Source organism: Phymastichus coffea, unplaced genomic scaffold, assembly GCF_024137745.1.
Source record: "Phymastichus coffea isolate CEN01 unplaced genomic scaffold, Cenicafe_Pcof_1.1 PCOF00086, whole genome shotgun sequence".
In the NCBI taxonomy this organism is placed as follows: domain Eukaryota; kingdom Metazoa; phylum Arthropoda; class Insecta; order Hymenoptera; family Eulophidae; genus Phymastichus; species Phymastichus coffea.
Window position 1 is genome coordinate 808,304 of NW_026706897.1, and position 21,032 is coordinate 829,335.

The window sequence follows — 21,032 nt, forward strand, 5'->3', positions numbered from 1 at the left end:
CGATCTCAGGAGGAGCAGAGGCGGCTGCGATCGATCGATTGGCATTAAGAGAAACGAGAAACGACGAAGGCCCAAGTAAGGGAGAAACACATAGCGCAAACTGCATGCGTATATATGACGATCAGCGGACAACAGGCCACAGTCTTTCCTTCTCTCTCTTTCCGATCGTTATAAATCACGCCTTTGGCTTTCATTTGAATAAATCCAACGAGATACTATGTTTGGCTATAGAGCACGACGATTTTTGCGCCGCACACGCGGACGTTGCGCTGCTTGTTCGCCTTTCTTTTTGGCCTTTCCATACGCACATACCTTTACCATTTGCCTCTGCTCACTCGCATGTTTTATATAAGGACTTGGGCGGCCTTTTTTCAACGAGTCTTTTACATTCGTCAAATTGGAATATACAAATCGCCCGTTTTATCCAGCCTTCGCGAGAGTGCGTTGGCATTGTTGCGTATGGAGATTCCGAGATTCAACAAGTGACGCGTGATGGATAAAGGCAATTATATCGTCGGCAACATCGGTAAATACCATTCAAATCGATTCAAGTCAATTCTCACATCAGCTTGTACCCCCGTGCAGCAGCCGATCAAAAGGCACGCAGAAGAAGACAGCGCAGCGATTCTTTTGAAGAGAGAAGCCGGCCTAGAACAAGTGTGCGCGTACGCCACGAGCGAGAGCGAAATAGTAACCTACATGGTGCTGCTTCGAACTCTCGCACTCCGGCATCCTTATCCATTATTCCATTACGCTACAAAGAGGAGGCAGAGCTGTATTTGTGTGAGAGAGCAAAAGCCAAGTAACAATGGCGATTGAATAAACAATCGAAAGTGCACTTTTTCAATTGTCTCGTGGTCGCCGCCGCCGCCGCCGCCGCCGCCGCCGCCGTCGTAGCACGCACGCATGCGCTGCTGCTAGCGATCTGCTAGAGATACAACAAAAGCGAAACGCGCCGCCGCCACTGCGGAACAAAACGCAGCGGCGGCGGCGGCGGCGGCAGCAGCAGCAGCTATCCTTAACTTATTTATACGTATTACTAATGCATTATGCATCCGGCACATACTACCAGCCTCGTGTGCGCCAAAGCCCAAGCGATGCATCTCTCGGATCTCCTGAATTTTTTAAAGAGCACAGTCTCGCGAGCAGGCAGAGCGAGAGAGAGAGAGAGATTGAGAAGAGGGGACGCCACGCCGCTGCTAAGAGCTGTGTGCGGCTGTGCAGCGCATATATATATATATATATATTTGAAGAAACGGTGAGATTTGCTATTGCTTCTGACTTTTGTCTAGAACTTCGTTTTCGAATGTTGTCATTTTATTAAGTTGATTTCGATTAACTGAATAAAAATTCGATTTAATTAACGGTGCAGTTGAACTTGTCGTCTCAGGAACAGTTGTGCGAACGCAATGAGACCGTCAAATTCACGCGTATCAGAATGATGAATTTTCGAACACGAATAATCATCAGAGCGAAGGTCATCTCCAAGCATGTGTGCGTGTGTATTCGGAGCAATAAAAGCTTAGATGGGAAGCCGGAGCCTTTCGCAGCCATAACACGTATGCGAAAATTCGGCTGTGTACGCATGAGTGAACGCCGTACGCACGGGTTATTAAAGCCGCATTAGGATGAAGTTTGTTAGTTCGATGGGTTATCTTGATGATTGCATGCGAAAAGAAGCGCCGATGAGATCGACGAATGGAAAAAGAACGGGCTGGTCGCGTCGATAAATTGGCGAAGATGAAATTTTCCGTCGTTAATCGCGAGCTAATTACAGAGTGGCTTAGGTATCCCTTATCCGTATAATAAACGCTTAACGATGCAGCCTCGATTGTGTGTTCGCAAATTCACCGCGCTTCCGTTAATTAACGAAAGCTCGACATTTTCTTTTGTGCTTTTCTTCGTCAATTTCATGAGTAATGTATCGCGCATTTTTGGCGAAACTTCATTTGAAATACCTTCTCGAATCAAAAGACAAGCGTTCCTTTCTTTGCGAGATTTTATCAGCTTATAGGAGAAAGCGGAAAAATAATATCTGCTTTCAATTCGATTTTTAAATAATTCATCTATAATTAAATGGTGCCGAGTTTACTTAATTCGTAGCATCTCATGCAGTAAATGTCAAAGGACGAAGCTTAAGCGTCTATCTTCATTGTACAAAGTAACAAGTAATGAAATTAAATCTTCATCAACTGCGTACCAGCTTCCATCCTCTTTGACTACTCTTCGTGAAGTAACTTCCATCATCCAGAAATTCTTGCCCTCCCTAACAATTTCCTTTTCCGAATCCATGACAGCGCGGCGCGCTTGCGCGTTCGTACCTCCGAACGACTCGAAATATAAAAATGTAAAAAGTGCCTGGCGTCGGCGCGAGGGATAAAGGCGGACGGAAACGCAATTAAATCTAAACGAGAGCCGGAGAGAACGAAGCGGCGACTCTTTGGTTTTGCGCGAGCGCGAGACAACGAGGGCAGCGTGCAACGGCGAGGGTGTATACTTGTGAGCGTCCCCGCGCCGCGGCGGCCAGCGTTAATTAGCGAGATAATTAGGCCCGCCGCAGAATCAACAACGACCGCCCGTGTGTGCGCGCGCGCGGGCTCCTATCAAAGAGAAACTCTTTGTATTTGACTTTTCTTTGACGCGGTGTGCGCGCGTGTGCGACGCACGCGCTTCAACTTATCGACCGCGATGATGTTTTCAACGATCGCGGGAAACAAGTTAAGAAATGTTCGACAGGTTAATTGTCTGTTTCAAAGAACTTTGCTCGTTAGGGTAATAGTCCTAGATTAGCTTTTGTTGTGAAATTGGAATTTGGAGTTGTAGATGACGTAATGGCGTTTATACTCGAATAACATTATTTTTTTGTCCAAGTAACTTTGACGTTACGCAAGAGACATTAAGATAAATTGAGTAATTAATTCACGATTTGTGGCGAAAATGACAACGGTTCTCAAGAGACGAAAAATAGCTTGTTGGCGTGTCCACGATCCGAAAATCATTCAAAGAAAAACCGAAGTATATATATATATATATATATATATATATATATATATATATATATATATATATATATTATGCCATACCGTTGGCAAAGTACGCACAAAAGAAAAGTCTGAAAAATGTCAAGTTTCCTTCGGGCTGGCGGTTAACGAACGAGCAACTTGTCTCTATCTCTCTCCCTCTCTCTCTCGGCTGCTAAAACAGCTTCAGACTACTGTTTTTCTTTCGCGGCTACCTTCTTTTTCGAGGTTACTTTTAACTCTTTCGCCCATAGTATGTAGCCGCTGCTACTATATAGCTCAAACCATCGCCCGCAAGTGAGAGAGAGTAAAACGCTCTCGACTCTTATCCTCTACTTTGCCGAGGTTTTTGTTGCATATAACGAAAATGGCACAGTGATTTCCTACGGGCGAAAAGTGCCCCAGCGAAAAGAAACACAACAGTAACAAAAAAAAAATATCGAGGGAAAATAATTTTGTGACTGCGAGTTAACTGGAAAGAATTTTTGCGTTGCAGTATTCGTTTAATTATGAAGTGAGTTTATTCGTTAATTTGTAACGTACTCTAGAGTGATATTTTTCATCTCCATAGCTTTCGTAACTCGAAATTATTTCAATCGCGGTTATCTGCCGCTTTCTCTTTTCAAGCAATCCGCGCTTAAAACGGAATTTCCATTAAAATCTTACTGTAGTGTGAAAGGCTTTCAATTGTGCAATAGGATTTGTTGAAAAATACTGTTTATCCATAAGAATTATTATCGTTTGTACATTCGGTATTTGAGGCTCGCGCGAAAGTGCCAGTCATTAAAAAGCCTGACATCAAATTATCATAATATAGCGCTGGTGGTATAATGTTGACTTTGTCAAATTGCATAATAAGAGTGTAAAATAAAATAGCGCAAGCAGCGGAAAAAAAAATCTCCATAGCGATATGATAAATTAAATTACGCGGAGGGTGAGTGCAAAACAAAAGAATGCCAAGTTTCATTCCCCATGAAAAATGCAGGGGGCAATATGCATTTACCGAGCGGTTTTGCGAGCTGGGGCGTACTGCCTTCACCTTGTTCCCGCCTCTATATATACTTGCTCGCGAGCGCAGTTAAATTATTGATTCGCTCTCTCTCTCTCTCTCTCCTCTCTCGTGTCTTAAATTTCTTATATGTGCGAGAGCGGCGATTTCCTTCTTCATTTTTTCCACTCCAAGACACGCCATTTTTGTTTTGTTATGTTTGTTTGTTGTGTTCTATACATAAAACATCGTTTGGTACACTCAGCGCCAACGAGGAAATACATCGGAATTGGGAAGCGTCGCTTGCGACATAAATTTTCTCGAGGACGGAAAGACAACGGGCTACGACGTCAATCCCCGTCGTTTTCCGGCGCGGCGGCCGTATTTGAAATGCAGATCCGAAAAACTTGGCGCAACGCCGCCGCGAGAGACAGAAGACTGTGTATAGCTGAACTTTACTTCCGTGCCGCGCTCATCGGAAAAATCTGTGTGCTCTTCCGAATACAGCGACTGTACAAAGGTGCATATATACGTACCACCTTGCTCTATTCGTTTTTACGCTTCATTTGGGAGGTTCGAGTTTTACATTCAGGTCGATATGAATCGAAATGAATTTTTCAAGCGTTCATGCAGCAAAGTGTGCGCGATATACTTTTTAACAGGGCTATTAGAAAGAAGCCGAAGGAAATTATGAAATAAAAATTCACTCACCTGTGGCATTCAGAAGTTTACGGTCGCTCGTGGACCTCGCACGCAAGGTTGTGCGACAATAAAAAGACGAGTAAAAACACGGAATACGGAGTCTTATAGTTGCTGGACAGACCAGACAAATGAAATAATTTTTCCTTAAACTTTTAGGGAGAGGGAGGGACTGAGAATTTCCCACTCGTCTCATCCATAACAGTGTCCGCTTAAATAACGAGTCGCACGTATATATACCCAGGGGAACGACTATCGCAGGCTCACTCGCAAAAACATATACGTGCAACGAGTTTTTCGACGGGAGCCGCGCAATATTTATCAGCTGTGCGCCAACTTTTGCGACACTTTCTTCTTGCAGCGTGGCAGCTTCTTTGGAGAGAGTTGTTGCAAGGAGCTGCTCTTGTTTAATGACTTTTGATGAATAATCAGTTTGCATTTTTCATTCTCCCCACTCGGGGACTCCGCAGAGCTCCTTTGTTGCTCTATTTGAGTTTTATTCTTCTTTTCCTTTTTGCCAGATGGGAATTTGTCAAGTCCGCGCAGGAACTTGCTAAGAAAGTTACTATGAAATATTGAGAGGATTTTTCATCCTTGCAGGATAGAAAAATTGATGCCAGTTTTTCTTGTCGGAATTTGTCTTAATAAGTGCACTCTCTCTCTCTCTCTGCCGCTGAGTATCGCGAAAATTACTTTCAGTTTAAACGAACATTTATTCGTTTCTGTCGAGTACATCAATGCATTCGTTATTTCTAAGAATTCCTTCATAAGCCATTGCATAAGAAAGTTCAGCATGAAATTAGCACTGCACTTTCTCGCATAGTCTATTCCAAATAACAAATAATTAATTAGGTCAAGCGTGTACGTACAACTCTCGCTCGTTATAATTTATAAATCTGCCACTGCCGCTGCACGTGTGCAAGGAACTCACAACGCTCTTTGGAAATAATCAATAGGTTGAAAGCAGCTTACGGGATGAGGAAAGAGAGAAAATGCGCGAGCTCTGCTGCCTCGATGAAAAGCTTTCCTACTTTGTTTTCAACTGGAAGTTTACATCTTTTTCATCTCTCTATCTCTCTCTCTCTCTGTCTCTCTCTCTCTCTCTCTCTCTCTCTCTCTCTCTCTCTCTCTCTCTCTCTCTCTCTCTCTCTCTCTCTCTCTCTCTCTCTCTGTAGAGTGTGAACGAGCTCGTCTGGCAATCCGCTAAGTAGTCATGAGTAAGTAACGAGTCCTGTGTATTGCTCTTCTATCCAACATACACACGTGCGAAAGCTTAATTGCCTGGCTCCCATGCATAATTACATTTCGCTTGACACGCGCTTTCCACGAGTAAATTCGTCCGCCTTTTTCGCCTGATGTGCCCTTTTGATACAATTCTACGTATAACAGAGAAAGAGAGAAAACGTTATATTGAAGACGCAGGACGTTAATTGGCAAGTCGTGATATTGTGAATCCTAATTGACGTATAGGGTCTCTCCCTTTTTATATCGAACACACTTCCGTCCGTGCAGCGTCATCTTTTTAGCATCCATGAGCGCCGCAACGGCTAATTGTCAATCTCTCTCGTCAAGCTTGATCGACGTATTCGATCTCGCTCTGCCACTTTAATTGGACGCTGGCGTGTGTTTTGAATACGCGCGCGCGCCAAACGGTAATATCGATTGCGATCGCCCATCCGTTGCCCTTTTCAAACTAGTAAAACGCTTTGATAAATTTTTCACGCGCGAAGATCGCTCGACTCGTCCGTCCATATATATATATCGCTTGTGTATCTGCGTGCCGCTTAATCGCCGAATGTGATTCCGCGAGGAGATTATTTTTTTGTCAGAGTGATTGTTACTTACATTCATGTTGCCACAATTACTTCATTTACGGTGTACTAGTGAGTGGTAGGAATTAATATAAATAAGCATGTATTTATCCGATCTGCGGAATATCATGTTTGATGGACACATTCATATAGAATTGAAAGACGCTTGTATCCTGTTTCAATTTTGTAAAATGCAAGTGGATATATTTGTTTGTTAGATGCCACGAGATTTCACGACGACTTATCAAAAATCCCCAAGATGAGCCGAATAATTTGGTCGAAAAAATGCGCGAGCATTACTACGCGAGAAAACAAAAGGATGCTACTTATTTGCGGGCAGCAGCCAGCCCCCGGCGATCGTAAAGTTGCCCGCTCCACTCTACCTCGTTTAACGGGCTTGCGCGCGCGCGCGCGCGCAGGGCGACGCCGCATAAGCATATTATTTTTCTCGCTGCACATTTTCGCCAGCCAATTTCGCAAATAGGAAAGATTTTGCCGCGGACAATTTATGGCCGCGCGCGGATGGAAAAGAAAAAAGGAAAAAAGCACTCGCTCTCCGGGGCAAAATAAGCGGCGCACGCGCTTTTTCCGAGTGCGCGTCCGCTCGGCTGATTAATTTATAACTTTACGGACGAGAGAGCGTAACTTTTTTCCGCGCAGGGGGGGGGGGGTGATATATAAGATCATAAAGATGGAATTTTTATTGTGTATCGTGCGCGACGTTTATGCAAAGCGTTTACGATTGGTTCGCTCTCGTCAGAGGTAAACGGTTGCAAACTCGACTCCGATTTGTTTTCCCGTATTCACGCATGCGGCCGCGCAATAAATTTCGATCCCTTCAATTGCAATGCTTGGGCTTGTTTATAGACGCGCAAAAAAATGCAAGACAGAAGCAAAGCAACGCAGCAACTTGTTTCCCTCTCGAGAGCAAAGTGCAATAATTTAGCGAGCGGCATTTTTCCCCGACAGCACGCGCGCGAGTATGGCCCACGCGGACTCCGCAAGCCCGCGCAGTCGCAGCCAATATCCGTATCGTCGAGATCCCAGGAGAGTATATAGCGCAGTGCGCTCGGGCGCGAAGAAAGTTTGCAGCGTTGAAATTCCACGTGTGGCATTGTGCCGCGCGCGCGCCGAAAGCAATTCGAGGGCAATCGACTGAACAACACGCCGCAAATCAAAGCCTAGCTCGGCCTCGGCAGTAGCGCACGGGAGTGCACTGCTGCTGCTACTGCACTGTTTCCACCGCCAGCCCGAAAACTCTCCGGACTGTCTCGCTTCGACTCTATTTTTTTTCTTTTTTTTTTTCGTTTTTTTTTGTTTTCTATTTTTGATTTACACTCGCCGGCGATTGTGCACTGTGCTCTCCCGCGCGCGCCCAAAGTCAAAGTACGAATTTCCCCTGGAATTCCTGAAAATTGTTTTTGCCAAAGCGTATAATTGTGCTACGATTGAAATAGTTTCCAGCTCGACAATTGAGTAAACGCAAACAGAACGATTAAAGATTTACAAGCAGTTCCACCCCGAGTGAATAATGCAAATCAAGCGTTTTAATCGAAATCTTCTATCGGTCGACACACACACGTCGAATTGTTAGTTATTTCTTTTATTTTTTTCTTTTGCTCCTCGCTGTCCTATTGCAATTTACGGCCAATCAATTAGATCTCGTTAAAACTGTAATTAAGAGCAAATTTTACGCATGTACTTTTCACTTGCAACAATTCCGATGTGGACCTTTCGTCCGATCGCAGCTCATGTAATTAAATCGAATTCTTTCATTTGATAAAATCGGGCGGAAAATTCGATAGAGATTCTTCGCGCAGCGAATCGTGAATAATAAAAATTTCTTGAACCGAGCCAGCAATCAAGATAAACGATTCTTACGTCAATTAACGAGCGAACGACGAAAAAGAAAGCGCAATATCGTCGTAAAGAGAAGATTTCAAGAAGAGACGTACATGCATCAGTCGGTGTAGCTTTCGCGTCGGTCGAGATGACTAGTATCGATAATTTCGCGGCTTGGCAGCAAGTGATTCGCGAATCGCCGGGGAGAGAGAAGCTGCCGCGTCGCGCTCAAAGTTCAGAGCGAGAGAGAGAGAGAGAGAGAGAGAGAGAGAGAGAGAGAGAGAGAGAGAGAGAGAGAGGAGGAAGAAAAAGGTCGATGTATGCATGTAGGTACGTGTGTGCGCGCTGGCAGGGGTGACGCGCGACAGCTGCTGATGCACATCGGAGTCGCTCTCACTACGCATTTACGGGCTGCTCGCCGCGGTAATTGAATTGATCGCGGGGCTTGAGCTGCTCTTGCGGCGCAGCTTCCGCAAAGGGGTTTCTCGCTCCCTCTTACTCCGCTCGTTCACTCTTTCGTTTTTGTTTAATTGGGTAAAGGGCAGGTGATTGATTGGAATGCGACGCGCGCATTTTGACTTTTCCCGATGCGTCGGCGAGGTAGACGTATACTTAAAAAAAAGCAAAGGAATCAGTCAGCTAGGAGTAAAACAATGAGAGAGAGAGAGAGAAAGAGGGAGAGGCGAGAAATGAAAAAGCTAACCGGTTTGCCCGTGTAGACTAGACTTTGTCGAATAGTCGAATTTTTCGGCGACAGTAAAAATGTTTCCACGAGGGGTCGCCACTGTCTGGTGCCTTGCCTTCTGTTCCAGAGGGGCACTGGGTTTCGGTCGTTTGCGTGTTCTCTCGCTGGGTCGCTGTATAGCTCTACGGGATCCCCTACTTTCGATCGGATATCTGCTCGCATGTTCACGTTCTCGCTCGCGCGCGCGAGCGCCCGACACACAAGGCCCCTCAGCCTCGGCATCGATGTGACGACGACCGCACGACCGAAGATCTTGTCTCGCGCCTTTTGATGCCGGGATCTTTCATATTTCCTGTGTGCCCTCTCTCGTCTTTCGGAGAAAGGATTTATCTTACACCTTCGTGATCGACTATCCCTCGAATTTTTTTCCCCAAACACGTGTAATGTACTCGGCTCTTGGCACTGATTTCGAAAATTGAATGTCTTGACGTAGACGTTATGGCGCACGATGTACGCAAACATGGATCGCGGTATTATAGAATTTCAGCTTACAAAAGCGCAATAAATTAATATACGCTTCGATACCTCTCAATAGAGGCACGTCGAGCTTTCCCGTAACTTTCATACGTAACAAAGAGTTGTGTGTGCGTGAAACCGCATCCATAAGTCACGTTGTCATGCATAAATTTTCCGTTTTTTCGCCTTCTCCACGAAAATAATTGAAATTCGAAAAAAGAAAAGCCGAGACAGCCGGAAAATGAAAACTGTAGCGAGTCTCTCTTTCAACGGTAGCGTTAATAAAACGCGAATGGGTAGTTAGAGCAGGCGCTCGCTCTGTCGGATTTCACGTCTAGACGATGCAGCACCTCTCAGCATCTGCGGCTGCAGCGCAAGCAAGAGAGTCAGCAGAGCCCTTCTCCGGCGATCTAGCGGCCACCGCTGCCGCCGCCGCCGCCGCCGCCGCCGCCGTCGCCGCTCGTATAGGGAATGGTGGGGCGCATGCGCCTACGTATACGGACGGTATTGTATACTCCCGGCGGCGGCAGCCAAGTCAGTTCAGTGCCATCCTCCCGGACTGACGGTGCGCGAAAGAGAGGAGAGGCCGCCGCCACGCGATCGTGCCGTGCGCGAGTGTTTCGTATTGAACACAACTACACAAGCGTGTTGGTCTTCTCTATGTGCGGCTGCGAATACAAACTTCGAAGCAAACCTTGAGTTGCTGTTTTTTTAGTGTGCATTGCGGTGAAGAGTATTGTGCTTTCAGCTGTGAGTGTTGTACAGTGATTTTTCGTAATTTTATGGGCGAGCGGAGAGAGAGAGTTGCTTCTTGGGGGTTGACGGAAAAGCGTTGTGTCGACCATGTCAGAAGTTTCGTTGGGAAAAGCGATTGCTTTGCTCGTGTGGTTGAGCATCAGTTCGAGTTATTTTCGACGCTCCTCGCGGTCAACTCTGATGTTGACGTTGATTTGTGCTTGAACTTGTTGAAATGCGACAAATTACACATTTCTGCAATATTGTCTGGCAGAGGCCGTAAAATTATCGACCAGGCGATTATTTCATTAGAAATTTTTTGTTTACTGTCGAGGACTATGATCTGAAAACGTTGAGTCGTTTCGGAGTCGCAAATGCGAAAAACGGCAGAATTTTCAATTCACTACGTGCGATTACGGCATTCCGTGGAAGAACGTATCCAAGTGTTTATTTATCAAAATTTTCGAATTTTCAGATTGAAAATCGATTTCGTAGCGATGGACTTAAAAGTTACCGAATTGCAAGAAATTAACAAAATGTACTTGCTCTACATTTCCAGAAGCAATAAAGGGCTTGAACCGAATACATTTTTTCCAAAAAATTTGATATTCCAACCAACGTCAACGAACTCTCATTTTCAAGTAATTTCGCAGCAAAAAGCTTCATTGTTCTTGATCTACTTGAAAATATCATTGAATATCGTACGTAGCATCAACTACTGACAAAAGACACCGAGAGAAATAACTTTCAATTTTCATCCACTTTGCCCGCGATCAAAATAGTCTCGTGGTTCAAGCAACTTGGTACGTATGATTCATAACCGGGAAAGTTTTTACACATGAGTCGGAAATAAATCGTAAGTAAGCAGTCCGGCACTCGTGAAAATTGAATCACGTCAAATATTTGAAAAATTGAGTTGACGTTTAACGTAAATTGGCGAAACGTGTACGTTTGCTTCAAGCATCAAAATGGCAATTTACGAGATTTATCGATACTTTGGGCTGAGTAAAATTGATAGTCGGATTACGCGAATTATATTTTTGATAAATATTTCAAATTATATGTGTTTTATGACGCGAGCCAGTTTGTCTTCCGAGAGAAAAACGGGCGAAGCTGCCTCGAATTTGGAGTTTGTCGAACGCGCTGTATTCCCATGCGGACAATACAATAGGTTGAAAAATCTTTTCAAATATATATACACGGAAAAGATTTTTTGTGTATCTTCCAAGTTAGTTACGATGCGTCGGCATCGATTTATTGTATAACTGCTGGTTCATTGTACCTTGCATAGGAGCACAAAAATAAAATAAAAAGCGATCTCTTGCCGGATACCGTTAACAACGAAGAACCGAGGTCTCTTTAAAAAAAAAAAAAAAAAAAAAAAATTAAAAATTAATTGGACTTTTTCAAGACAATGAGGGGGTCGTAACTTCCGAGCTGCTTTTCCTCGCCAATAAAAAAGTTTTATGTGAAGCCCTGCAGCATCGTTAAAAACTTGATAAAGGCAAAGTTCTTGATAAGGTTTTCATAAATTATCAGTTTAAAAAAGTCAAGTTGATCTTGATACTTCCGAACTGTCGAGTACTAGTTTACAAAAAAGAAAGAGGAAAGAGTAACGTGACAATCGTTTGTCAGGACGTCGAGAAGAGTAACATTTCACGACCATGAATCATCGAATTTTCAGTTATCTTCGAGACATAGTTTTCCGTGAGACTTCCTACCTGGTGTTCAAAATATTTTCATTTTTCGGCTTTCACTTCCGTCTATTGTGAAACGCAGCGGCATGGGAAACGTAAAAATTCACGTGTCACGCCGTAATAACAATCGCTGGTGCTCATCACGTGGAATATCCAAAAACACGTTTCACGGATAAATCGTTATTCCTTTTGAGTCAGAGGTCGGGGTGGGTTGTCGCTTAGATCCCGTAAAAATTGCTGCTCAGCATTTGACATTTCCGTGTACAGTAGTGCCGGAGCGACGGTAGAAGGGGTAAGCTCGCGCGAGTGTGTGCGGGCACCGGCACTTCTGCGCCGCGCCGGCAGTGATAAAATTTTCATGCTATACTGCTGTATTACTCGCGTTTCCAGATAGCTCTAACTATTATTATCGCAGTGACATGTAGTAATTTACACGTGCTTCGCACGAAGAAATATCGTGTAGTGGGGTGGTAAGGATAAAAAAGACTTGCAAAAATCGTCAGCGAGTTACGATTTTTACAACTAGCAAAGTATTGACGTCGTAAACGCCATTCCTGGGAGGAAAAATGCCTCGTACTGTCTATTTTCCATGTCACGATAAATTACTCAACGTAATCTACATGCACATTTTGTACAATCGCATACGAGATTGACACAAATCGTACACCAATCACGATTTTGATCCGTCGTACTATACGAGATCACAGACCCAACAACAGCAACAAGCAACTCTCTAAAGAAAAAATACAACGACACGAAGAAACGCAAGTGAAAAAAAAATCTGACGAGTGCGTCTTTTTCCTTGCAGATGCTGTAAAGAAGAGATATTTCGGAAAAGCCGTATAATCCTGCGAGAAGAGAGGGGGAAATAATTGGGTCTTTTACGCAGTGAAAGCGAAAAGAAGAGCAAAAACATGATTCGAGCGAGTTTATTGTTGGCCTTGCTGATCCAATGCAGCATGGCAATCGAATGGAAGCACAGCGCAGTGCTGGACAACAACTTCCTCGTGCTATGGACACCCGGTGAGAACGACGTGACCTTCGAAGTGCAGGTCAAGACGCCTGGCTACGTCGGCTTCGGCTTTACTCGTGAAGACGGCAGCGAGGGTGTCGATATGGTGATTGGTTGGGTGGACAACAACGGCCAAGTCCATCTTCAGGTATGTTGACCTTCGCATTGCATCCCTTTCTGTCTTTTTGTCAACCACCGCTGTCGCCGCGTGCTTTAGCAGCAGCTCTCGCATAGTAGCGCTTCTCGATGATTCGTCACAGGCGAAACCACGTCTCCTGTCGCTCTGTTGCCTAAACTTCGGCAAGCTCCCATGCGATTTATGACTGCGGCCCTTTGTCCTCTCTCTCTCTCTCTCTCTCTCTTTCTGACTGCTCGTCGCCCGCGCGCAGACCGATGCCTGTCTGTATGTTTGGATTTGGGACGGTTTTCCAGAGATATATGCTTTCTTCCTGCTCCGTTTTTTTTTCTTTTTGCACCCTTGTTGCGAGAAAATTTTACGTTCGATGCCACCTTTTTCATTCCCGTTCGCGCCGCTTTGAAGTGCATCCTCTCGTGAAATTCGTTCGAAGCTTGAAAAACGAAAAAGGTCCGCGGTGATTTATGCTTATCGATAAAGTGAAGCCTCGCCCGCATTGATAAGTGCGAACTTGCGTGTACCGGCTGAACGAACGTTCGCCCATGAAAAGTGCCGACGCGTTAGCAGAAGAAAAGAAAAAAAAGAAAAAAAATAAGCAGGAAAGAAAAAGAAAAACCGACAGCTATCCTTATCGACCACATGGCGAAATTCGCGCGAGAAGGAGCCTCGAGTCACTCGTGATGATCAACTTGTCGAGCACGCGAACGCCGGCAAACGAAAATTATATGGGTCAGAGTGCCGGCGAAAAACACATAGAGAGAAAGAGAGTTAGAGAGAGTGCAGCGCCGCCGCATAAATCACGCGATGCAACAGAGCGGCGGAGGCTGGCTGCCGGCCGGTGCACCCGCGCAACTTTTCGGCGCTCCTTGTAATTTTCGATCGATTCGCACGCCTGCTTCTTTTTTCTTTCTTTTTTTTTTCGAGACGCCACGGGCTTGCGATATGCCACAGGCCGAAGGCCCTAATTAATTGAGGTGATTTGCACGCGCGATTTGTTTGGAAATGTTATGTTCCTCGAGCTGAGAATAGCACGGCTATTAGGCTTTTTTTTCTTTTTCTTTCGTTCTTTTTTTATTCGTCCACTCTCACGGGCGGCGATCTTCGTCTTTTCGTCCTCCTTGCTCTCGAGCCTGCACTTATATTTGGCCGAAATTGTCGGTTTCGAAATGTTGAATGACTTATAATTGCTTGTTACTAAATCAGATTGCAACTGAGTATTTCATTCGTCATATTTCTTTGTTTTCGTAATGTCCAACATGATTCAATATCGTATACCATAGACGAACAAAAAAAGTCGATGGTGCGTAACGACATGAAAGACGGCGTTGTAGCAGTCGATTGACCCCGTGCATAGGCACAAAAATAGGAGTAGATCGAGTGGGTGCGCACACACTTCTTATCTTGGCCTGAACTTGCGGCTACCGTGAGTTTTGCATTGGTTCGCCTAAGTCGCCCTTTTTCCCTTCTCTCTTGCTCTCTCGCGGGGCAGCCGCTAATGATAGTCGTTGGGGCCGATAAGTAACGGGTGTCTCGTTTCGATCGGCCCATCCGATAGTTATCAATCGCACGCGCGCCCTGCCATTACATACGTGCTGGCCCTGTCTCTGTGTACACATATATTTTCGCTTTCGAGGGAGGTCCTCATTGTTCGTTAATTAACCGTCCTTTTACCTGTTTAATTAAATTGATCGCTCGATATGAACAAATGTCGCGGTTTCCGATTTAGTTACACGCTTTGCGCACCGAAAAGCGTCCGCAAATGATGTCACAGAGAGAAAGGAGAGCGCAGTTCTGAAAGGAGGGAGAGAAAAAAAAGCGCGCGAGGAAATTATTAGATGGACAATTATTGCAATTACGTCGTAAAATTATAGGCGAGGCGCATTATCTCGACACTATTTCTTTCCTTACACGCGCGGCTAAACATTGAATAATTATCCGATCGATGAAAATTGCATCAACAAAATCCACCCGGCGAGCGCGAGGGTCTAATTACACGTCTGTGCCCCGGGTAATAATAGCAGTCAGGAGAGTGGAAAAGAAAAAATGACCGCGTTGCAGGCGAAAATATTGTCGTCAAAAAGACAGATTCAGCTTCGGGCGAATTATATGATGAGGCGTGTCAGATCTGCACCAACGATACAGAGCAAAATGCTCGGTCGATAAAGTTCCGAAGCGTGACCAGATGAATTCCTTTCCCGCAACGAGAGTAACAAAAATATTACTGTATAAAACGCGCGAGATTGAGAGAGGATTTGCGGCTGCAAAGGGCACCGAAAGCAAGGCAAGCGGCTCTTACGGGGATTGTCACCACTGATAAATTGCAGATCAGGTGCGGCGAAGCTTTCGCTCTCGCGCGCGACAGAGAGCAACAATATCCATTAGAAGGAGTACACGCGAGAAATTAAATCGTCAGGCAAGAAGCTTCAGAAGTGTTGTTTCCCCTTGCCTAATCCACTTAACGTCCCCACCTACCTTTTCTCTTTGCACCAAGTGTTCATCCAACTTAACATGCTGCCGCGTCGCGTAAACCCACCACCTCGCGTTACAACTACGCTTCGTTAACGAAATTTCAGTTGAAACGGCTGCGGCGTTTGTTTAATGCATTCCCAAGTGCGCCGCTGATGCGCTGCTTTTTTTTCGTGAACGGGCACTTGACGTTTTGATCCCGACGCCGCTGACCCTTGATTATGCGCATAGGAATTTCGTTTGTCGATCGGACAGACACACACACACACACACACGTTACGAAGCCGAATAGGAATTTCTTTCTCTCAAACTGTCTGTCTCTCGATGCTCTGCTCACTGCGGGAACGTTTGTTCGACGAGCTTCGCTTTATTCGCTGGACAAACGTGAAACGCCACCTTTTTTGTTCCTCGCCGACAAGAGAAAGAGAAAGAGAGATAAACTATTTTATCTATACGCTCAGTCGGCTCAACGGAAAAAATGCAATTTATCTAAAAGCTCTCCCTCAAAGAGAGAGGAAGAGAGACGAAAAAAACGCGCATGCAGAGGTGGGATTAAAAAAAGAAGATCACGCTAATCCTTTTCGACGCGAAAACAAAATAAAACAAAAACAAAATGCGAGAGATCAAAATTGACAACACAAATTTAGTTGGTCGACAGTTAAGCTGCACAGCCGCCGAATTTTTTGTCCCGATAAAACAACAAAAACAGTGGCATCACGAGAGAGAGAGAGAGAGAGAGAGAGAGAGAGGCTCGTTAAGGCGGATTCACACCGCTGCTGCTGCGCGCGGATTTCCACGGGAAAGCAATAAACGCGCGTGCCGTTGCGGTTTTACTCTCCGCTCTCGCGGGTGCGATTTATGCCACGGCTTTTCGCTCTTTCAACATTCAGTTATGACTTTTTCCACGAGATATTTATCCCTGCTCGTTCATTTTGAAAGAGAGAAAAAAAACGCACAAAATCCGGTTTTAGATACTAATACTCGTAAAGATGTATGTTTTTTTTTTTTTTTCGAAAAGCTTGCGCGTCCTATAGAGAACTTTTTTTTTAGGGCTGTATTACGAAATGCCGGTAAAAGTATGCGCGCGCGATAGACAGAGACAACACGGGCAAAATGAAATCCGCGAAAAAGGAAGAAGGGAGGAAACGACATTTCTCCGTGTGCAGCGTTATCTGCGTGCACATCCACGATTCTTTTATCGCGCCATTGTGTGTCGACGAGGCGCGGCGGTATTGAACAAAACGCCTGCGCGACAGTCGCGAGATATACACTTTACTCGTTGTCGTTCCTCTTTATTCAAATCCGAAAGTCTTTCTCGCTCTCTCTCCCTCTTTCTGTTAGTTCGATTTTGATCGACAGACCGGCGTTCGGTGACAGATTACGAGCATATATCTTCCCAAAGAAACGTTTGGTATACAGTAACAGGTGAAGTTATATATACCAACATGATGCACACGTTGCACTTAATCACAGCAGCGCACATACAAATTGACGATGAAAAAACGTTTCTTGGAGCTGAGCGCGTAGGTGGAATCTCTGCTCTCGCGCGGTATATGCTAATGCGCAGCCCGTGTCAAACAATTTTCGGGCCCGTGTTATGTTAATTGCCAAGCGTTGTTTCGAAGCGAGCATGCAAGACGAGAGCAGGGTTATTATGGCTTGTGTACGGATGATAAATTTTTCTCCGATGAGTTTTGCAAAGCTCGCCGAGCTAATTATTGTTATTAGCACCGCCGCGCCGCGGCAGCGAACAATTGGCGATTGTGTCGCTCGTCGGAAGAAATCATTTTTCCTACCGCACCGTCGTTGCTGCGCTATTAAGCCATAATTGCTTGACCAGTGGCATTCCAATATAGTCCAGTGACGCTGAAAAAGCCAGCACAAGTAAATCCTCTCGAGTATCGTTAATGCGCGCAGACCACGGTCTCATTACAGCTGTCGCACTTCTATTCTCTCTCTCTCTCTCTCTCTCTCTCTCTCTCTCTCTCTCTCTCTCTCTCTTTCTCTCCCTCTCTTTGGTAATCAGTCGTGTTTGACTTGCTCGAGCAATTGAGCATCGCGCAAACCGCAAGCCAATAGGCACAAACCGGAAAGGGAAAGCTTCGGCCACTCTCGCCTCCGCCGATTTTTCTCATCGATCATTGCGGGAGAGACGAAAAAGAAGAAGAGCGCAGTCTCTATTTTTCGGAGCAGGTGACGAGGAACAAGAAGAAAAAAGAGAGAAAAAAAAGGGTTACAGCTTGATGGATCGCGCGAAACGCATCGCCCGCATTGGGCATATAGGCGCACAGATGGCCGAGATGCGATACAACAGTGTCAAGACGTGGAGAAAAGGGTTGATTTCGGGGTAATTGATTGGCGAGCGCGACTGCGCGCACAACAGCTGCATAATTCAAACGCACGGTGAACTTTAATTATTTCGTCATCCAGAGAAAAAAGAGGAACGGTGAGATATGCCGAGATCTCTCGCGAGAGGGCCATCTCGACATGATCTCGTGGCCCGCATATACGTCTGCACGGTAGACGAGCGAGAAAGAAACAATTGAATTAATGCGAAGGAGGCTTTCTTGTTTTCTTGTTTCATACCGTCTTATCGGCCCGCGGCGATAAATACGACTGGCCTGCTCGCTCGTTTCGTTCACGGCTGGCCGTGAGATTGCCGAGGAATTGATAATCGTGTCCGAGGGGTCTCGCGAACGAATATGGCACACGGAGCGAGCATTTTCGGCGCGGAGGCTGCGAGAGCGCCGGTTCCTGCGCTCGCTCATAGGTGGCAGCACCTGCTTACGCAAATACGACGTGGCGCTCCGGCACCGCGACAGAATCGACTGACGCGCGCCCTTCCTTTCCTCGCGGTGCCGTTGCGCTGAAATTTCTCCGATGTCGCTGTCGCGATTACACATCCGACCGAGTTACGCTCAGAAGCGCCACCCACGCACGCGAGTCAGTCGATCGTGGCAAGCAGGTTACGCGAGCTGGCAACCCATACGCAACCGGACAATGGAAAGGTCTCGGCGGGCCATCACAGCCAGCGCTCATTTATTCGCCGAATCCGCTTCAGCCGCATTGCATAATTTCACGGTAGATCGTCTCTCGCGACTCTGCGAGCCGAGATTAAAATTGGCTCGGCAAAAGGGGCAGATAAGCGTCACTGATTTGTCGGCTCGCGGCTACAAAGCGTGAGCTCGCCGTCGAGAAAGCCCATCGCCTCTATAAACAATACGCGAGACTTGCGTCGCACGCCTGTGACCGACATGCGGGCCGGTTTGCTCTTGCACGGATTCCCTCTCCGCTGCAGGTATTTAAAGTGCCTCCTCTCGCAAACACACAACGCGGTCAGTAGCGGCGGAGGTGTCGCGGCCGCGCACATCAATGTGGTGTCGCGTAGATCGTTTGTGTCGCCTACAGAGCTTCGGTCGAGTTCATCCCGCGCTCGTTTTCTTTTTCTTCTTCTTTCTCGCTTTGGCTTTAGCGGCGGCTAAAGTTACGCCAGCGAGTAGCGTTCACGGTCGGGACTCGTTTGTTTAACCCGCGGGGCAACATTTGTGCGGACATTAATTCACGGTCGACCGAGTCGAGAGATTTCGATTAGCCGCGTCCGTGCACTGAAAGAGAAAAAAAAATCCGGACGAACCCGAGCAGGAAAAAGGTGGCAGCATATTAAAATGTCTCTGGCGAAATTCAGAACCGCGTCGAATCCAACACCCGTCCGCAGCGTGCCAGATTGAGAAAGTATCATCGCTCGAGTCGAGTGTCGTTAAAGCAGGAAGCCCTGTGCTCTCCTCCGCGAAATTCCTCGTCTCCGTCTTTCATATTACGTATACTTTACCGAGTTGCTGAAAAACCGTTCATGGGCGACAGGAAATCTCTCACGATTCTTGTCGTTCGCGCACGTATGGTAAGAACCTCTCTTATTCTTTTCGGCAACCTACAATTACAAATACCTCGGGATGACTTAGTAAAATTTGGACTCGATCAAAGAAAAAGAGCCGAGAGTTCGACTACCTCTCTCTCACTCTCTGGCCGAGTCAGCATTACACCGATGATCCTTGTCGCCATACTACTCACAATATTTTATTATCTCGACCAACCTTATCGTTTGTATCTTTCCATAATCCTAAACAACATTTGCGAAAATGCGATCTTCAAATACTCTCCAGTATATCTTAAAAAGCAAGTTTTACACAGCTACACATTAGATCAATAAAGCCATAACATCGATTAATCACTCAGCCAAGTGTATAATAATACGAGTAGGGTAAGGGGATAGGCGACACGTGTAACTGACAAATTTCTCTCCCCCTACGTACATGTATGAAAAATGAAGCTCAAGTTTCGTGCAATTAACGTTTATATTCCGCTCAGTTCCATTTTCAATAAAGCTGCTGCTGCCGGAGCTCCGTGCATGCAGTGCAAAGCTAAGAAGAAGAATCAGCAGGAGCAATCTGCATCCGCGAAACAAACAAATTCCCTTCACGGCTCATCAAGATTTGAGAACCGGCTACCGCTCACGTTTTTGCAGCTCCGCTACCGTCGTCGTGAGTCTCTCTCTCTCTCTCTCTCTCTCAAGTGACTCTCGAGTGGCACGAGCGAGTAAGAGCGAGAGGGGCGGAGGGCGGAGGGAGTACGCGCGCTTCATTTCGCGAGATTCATGATTGCGATCCAAACGGCCCGCTGCTGTTGCCCACCACCAGATAATAGAGCCTGATAGTACGATTTATTGCGCAGGTATTTGCGCTCAAGACAAATAGCTTCAGTGTCGCTGCGACTTGATCTTTTCAATCCCTCCTTTATTGTTTTTCATATGCAGGCATAATACAATTGTTGTTGCTTTTTCATTCGATAAGGACATTTTTAGAGCTTGCTTGGTCTTCTTATAAGGGAAGAGCAGTTGAATGCATCGCTCTCTCGTGCAAGTTTTTGCTTTATATGGATGTACACATGCGCGCATTCTGTGTATCTATGCGCGTTTTCGTCCCTTCCGGTTGTCCTGTTTTTGCGGTCGAAAAGTTAAGATTTTCAACACAAAACGCATCTCAGAATTTATAGTCGACTATTACTCGGTTGCTTTTGCGCGTGGAAAGCAAAAAAAAAGGGGAATTGTCGGCGGCAAAAATGCCAACTCTAACAATCTCTCTCTCTTTCTCTCTCGCTCTCCATGTATAAACAATGACGCGCATAATAGCCTCAAAACAATAGGGCGCATTCCGCGCTCTTGCCGCGGCCACTTTTAGGTTTCCGAAATAAGTATGTACGGGAGAAAAAAAACGAGAATGAAGGCGACTACGAACAGTAGCCGCTGCAGCTCCCTCGCAAAAGCCCTGAGCGCGTATGTGTAAGTGTGTGTATGTGTATTCCAACGAGAGCGAGAGCTGCGAGCACAAGTAAAAAGGGGAGCAGCAGCTACTATGTGGAGAGAGAGAGA

General features: G+C 45.8%; 1 protein-coding gene across 3 annotated transcripts in view; it reads left to right on the top strand.

The window, feature by feature from the left end:
• Positions 1 to 21,032, top strand: part of LOC131669017 (MOXD1 homolog 2) — a 158,256-nt gene that overhangs the window by 103,219 nt on the left and 34,005 nt on the right. For 2 of the 3 annotated variants that reach the window (XM_058943570.1, XM_058943569.1), the window contains one exon: positions 12,802 to 13,153. In XM_058943570.1, the coding sequence (XP_058799553.1) occupies positions 12,908 to 13,153 (246 nt within the window). In that variant the 5' untranslated portion in view covers positions 12,802 to 12,907. Of the gene's footprint in view, positions 1 to 10,120; positions 10,312 to 12,801; positions 13,154 to 21,032 lie in introns of those variants that run through there. The other variant, XM_058943568.1, reaches the window with a different exon arrangement.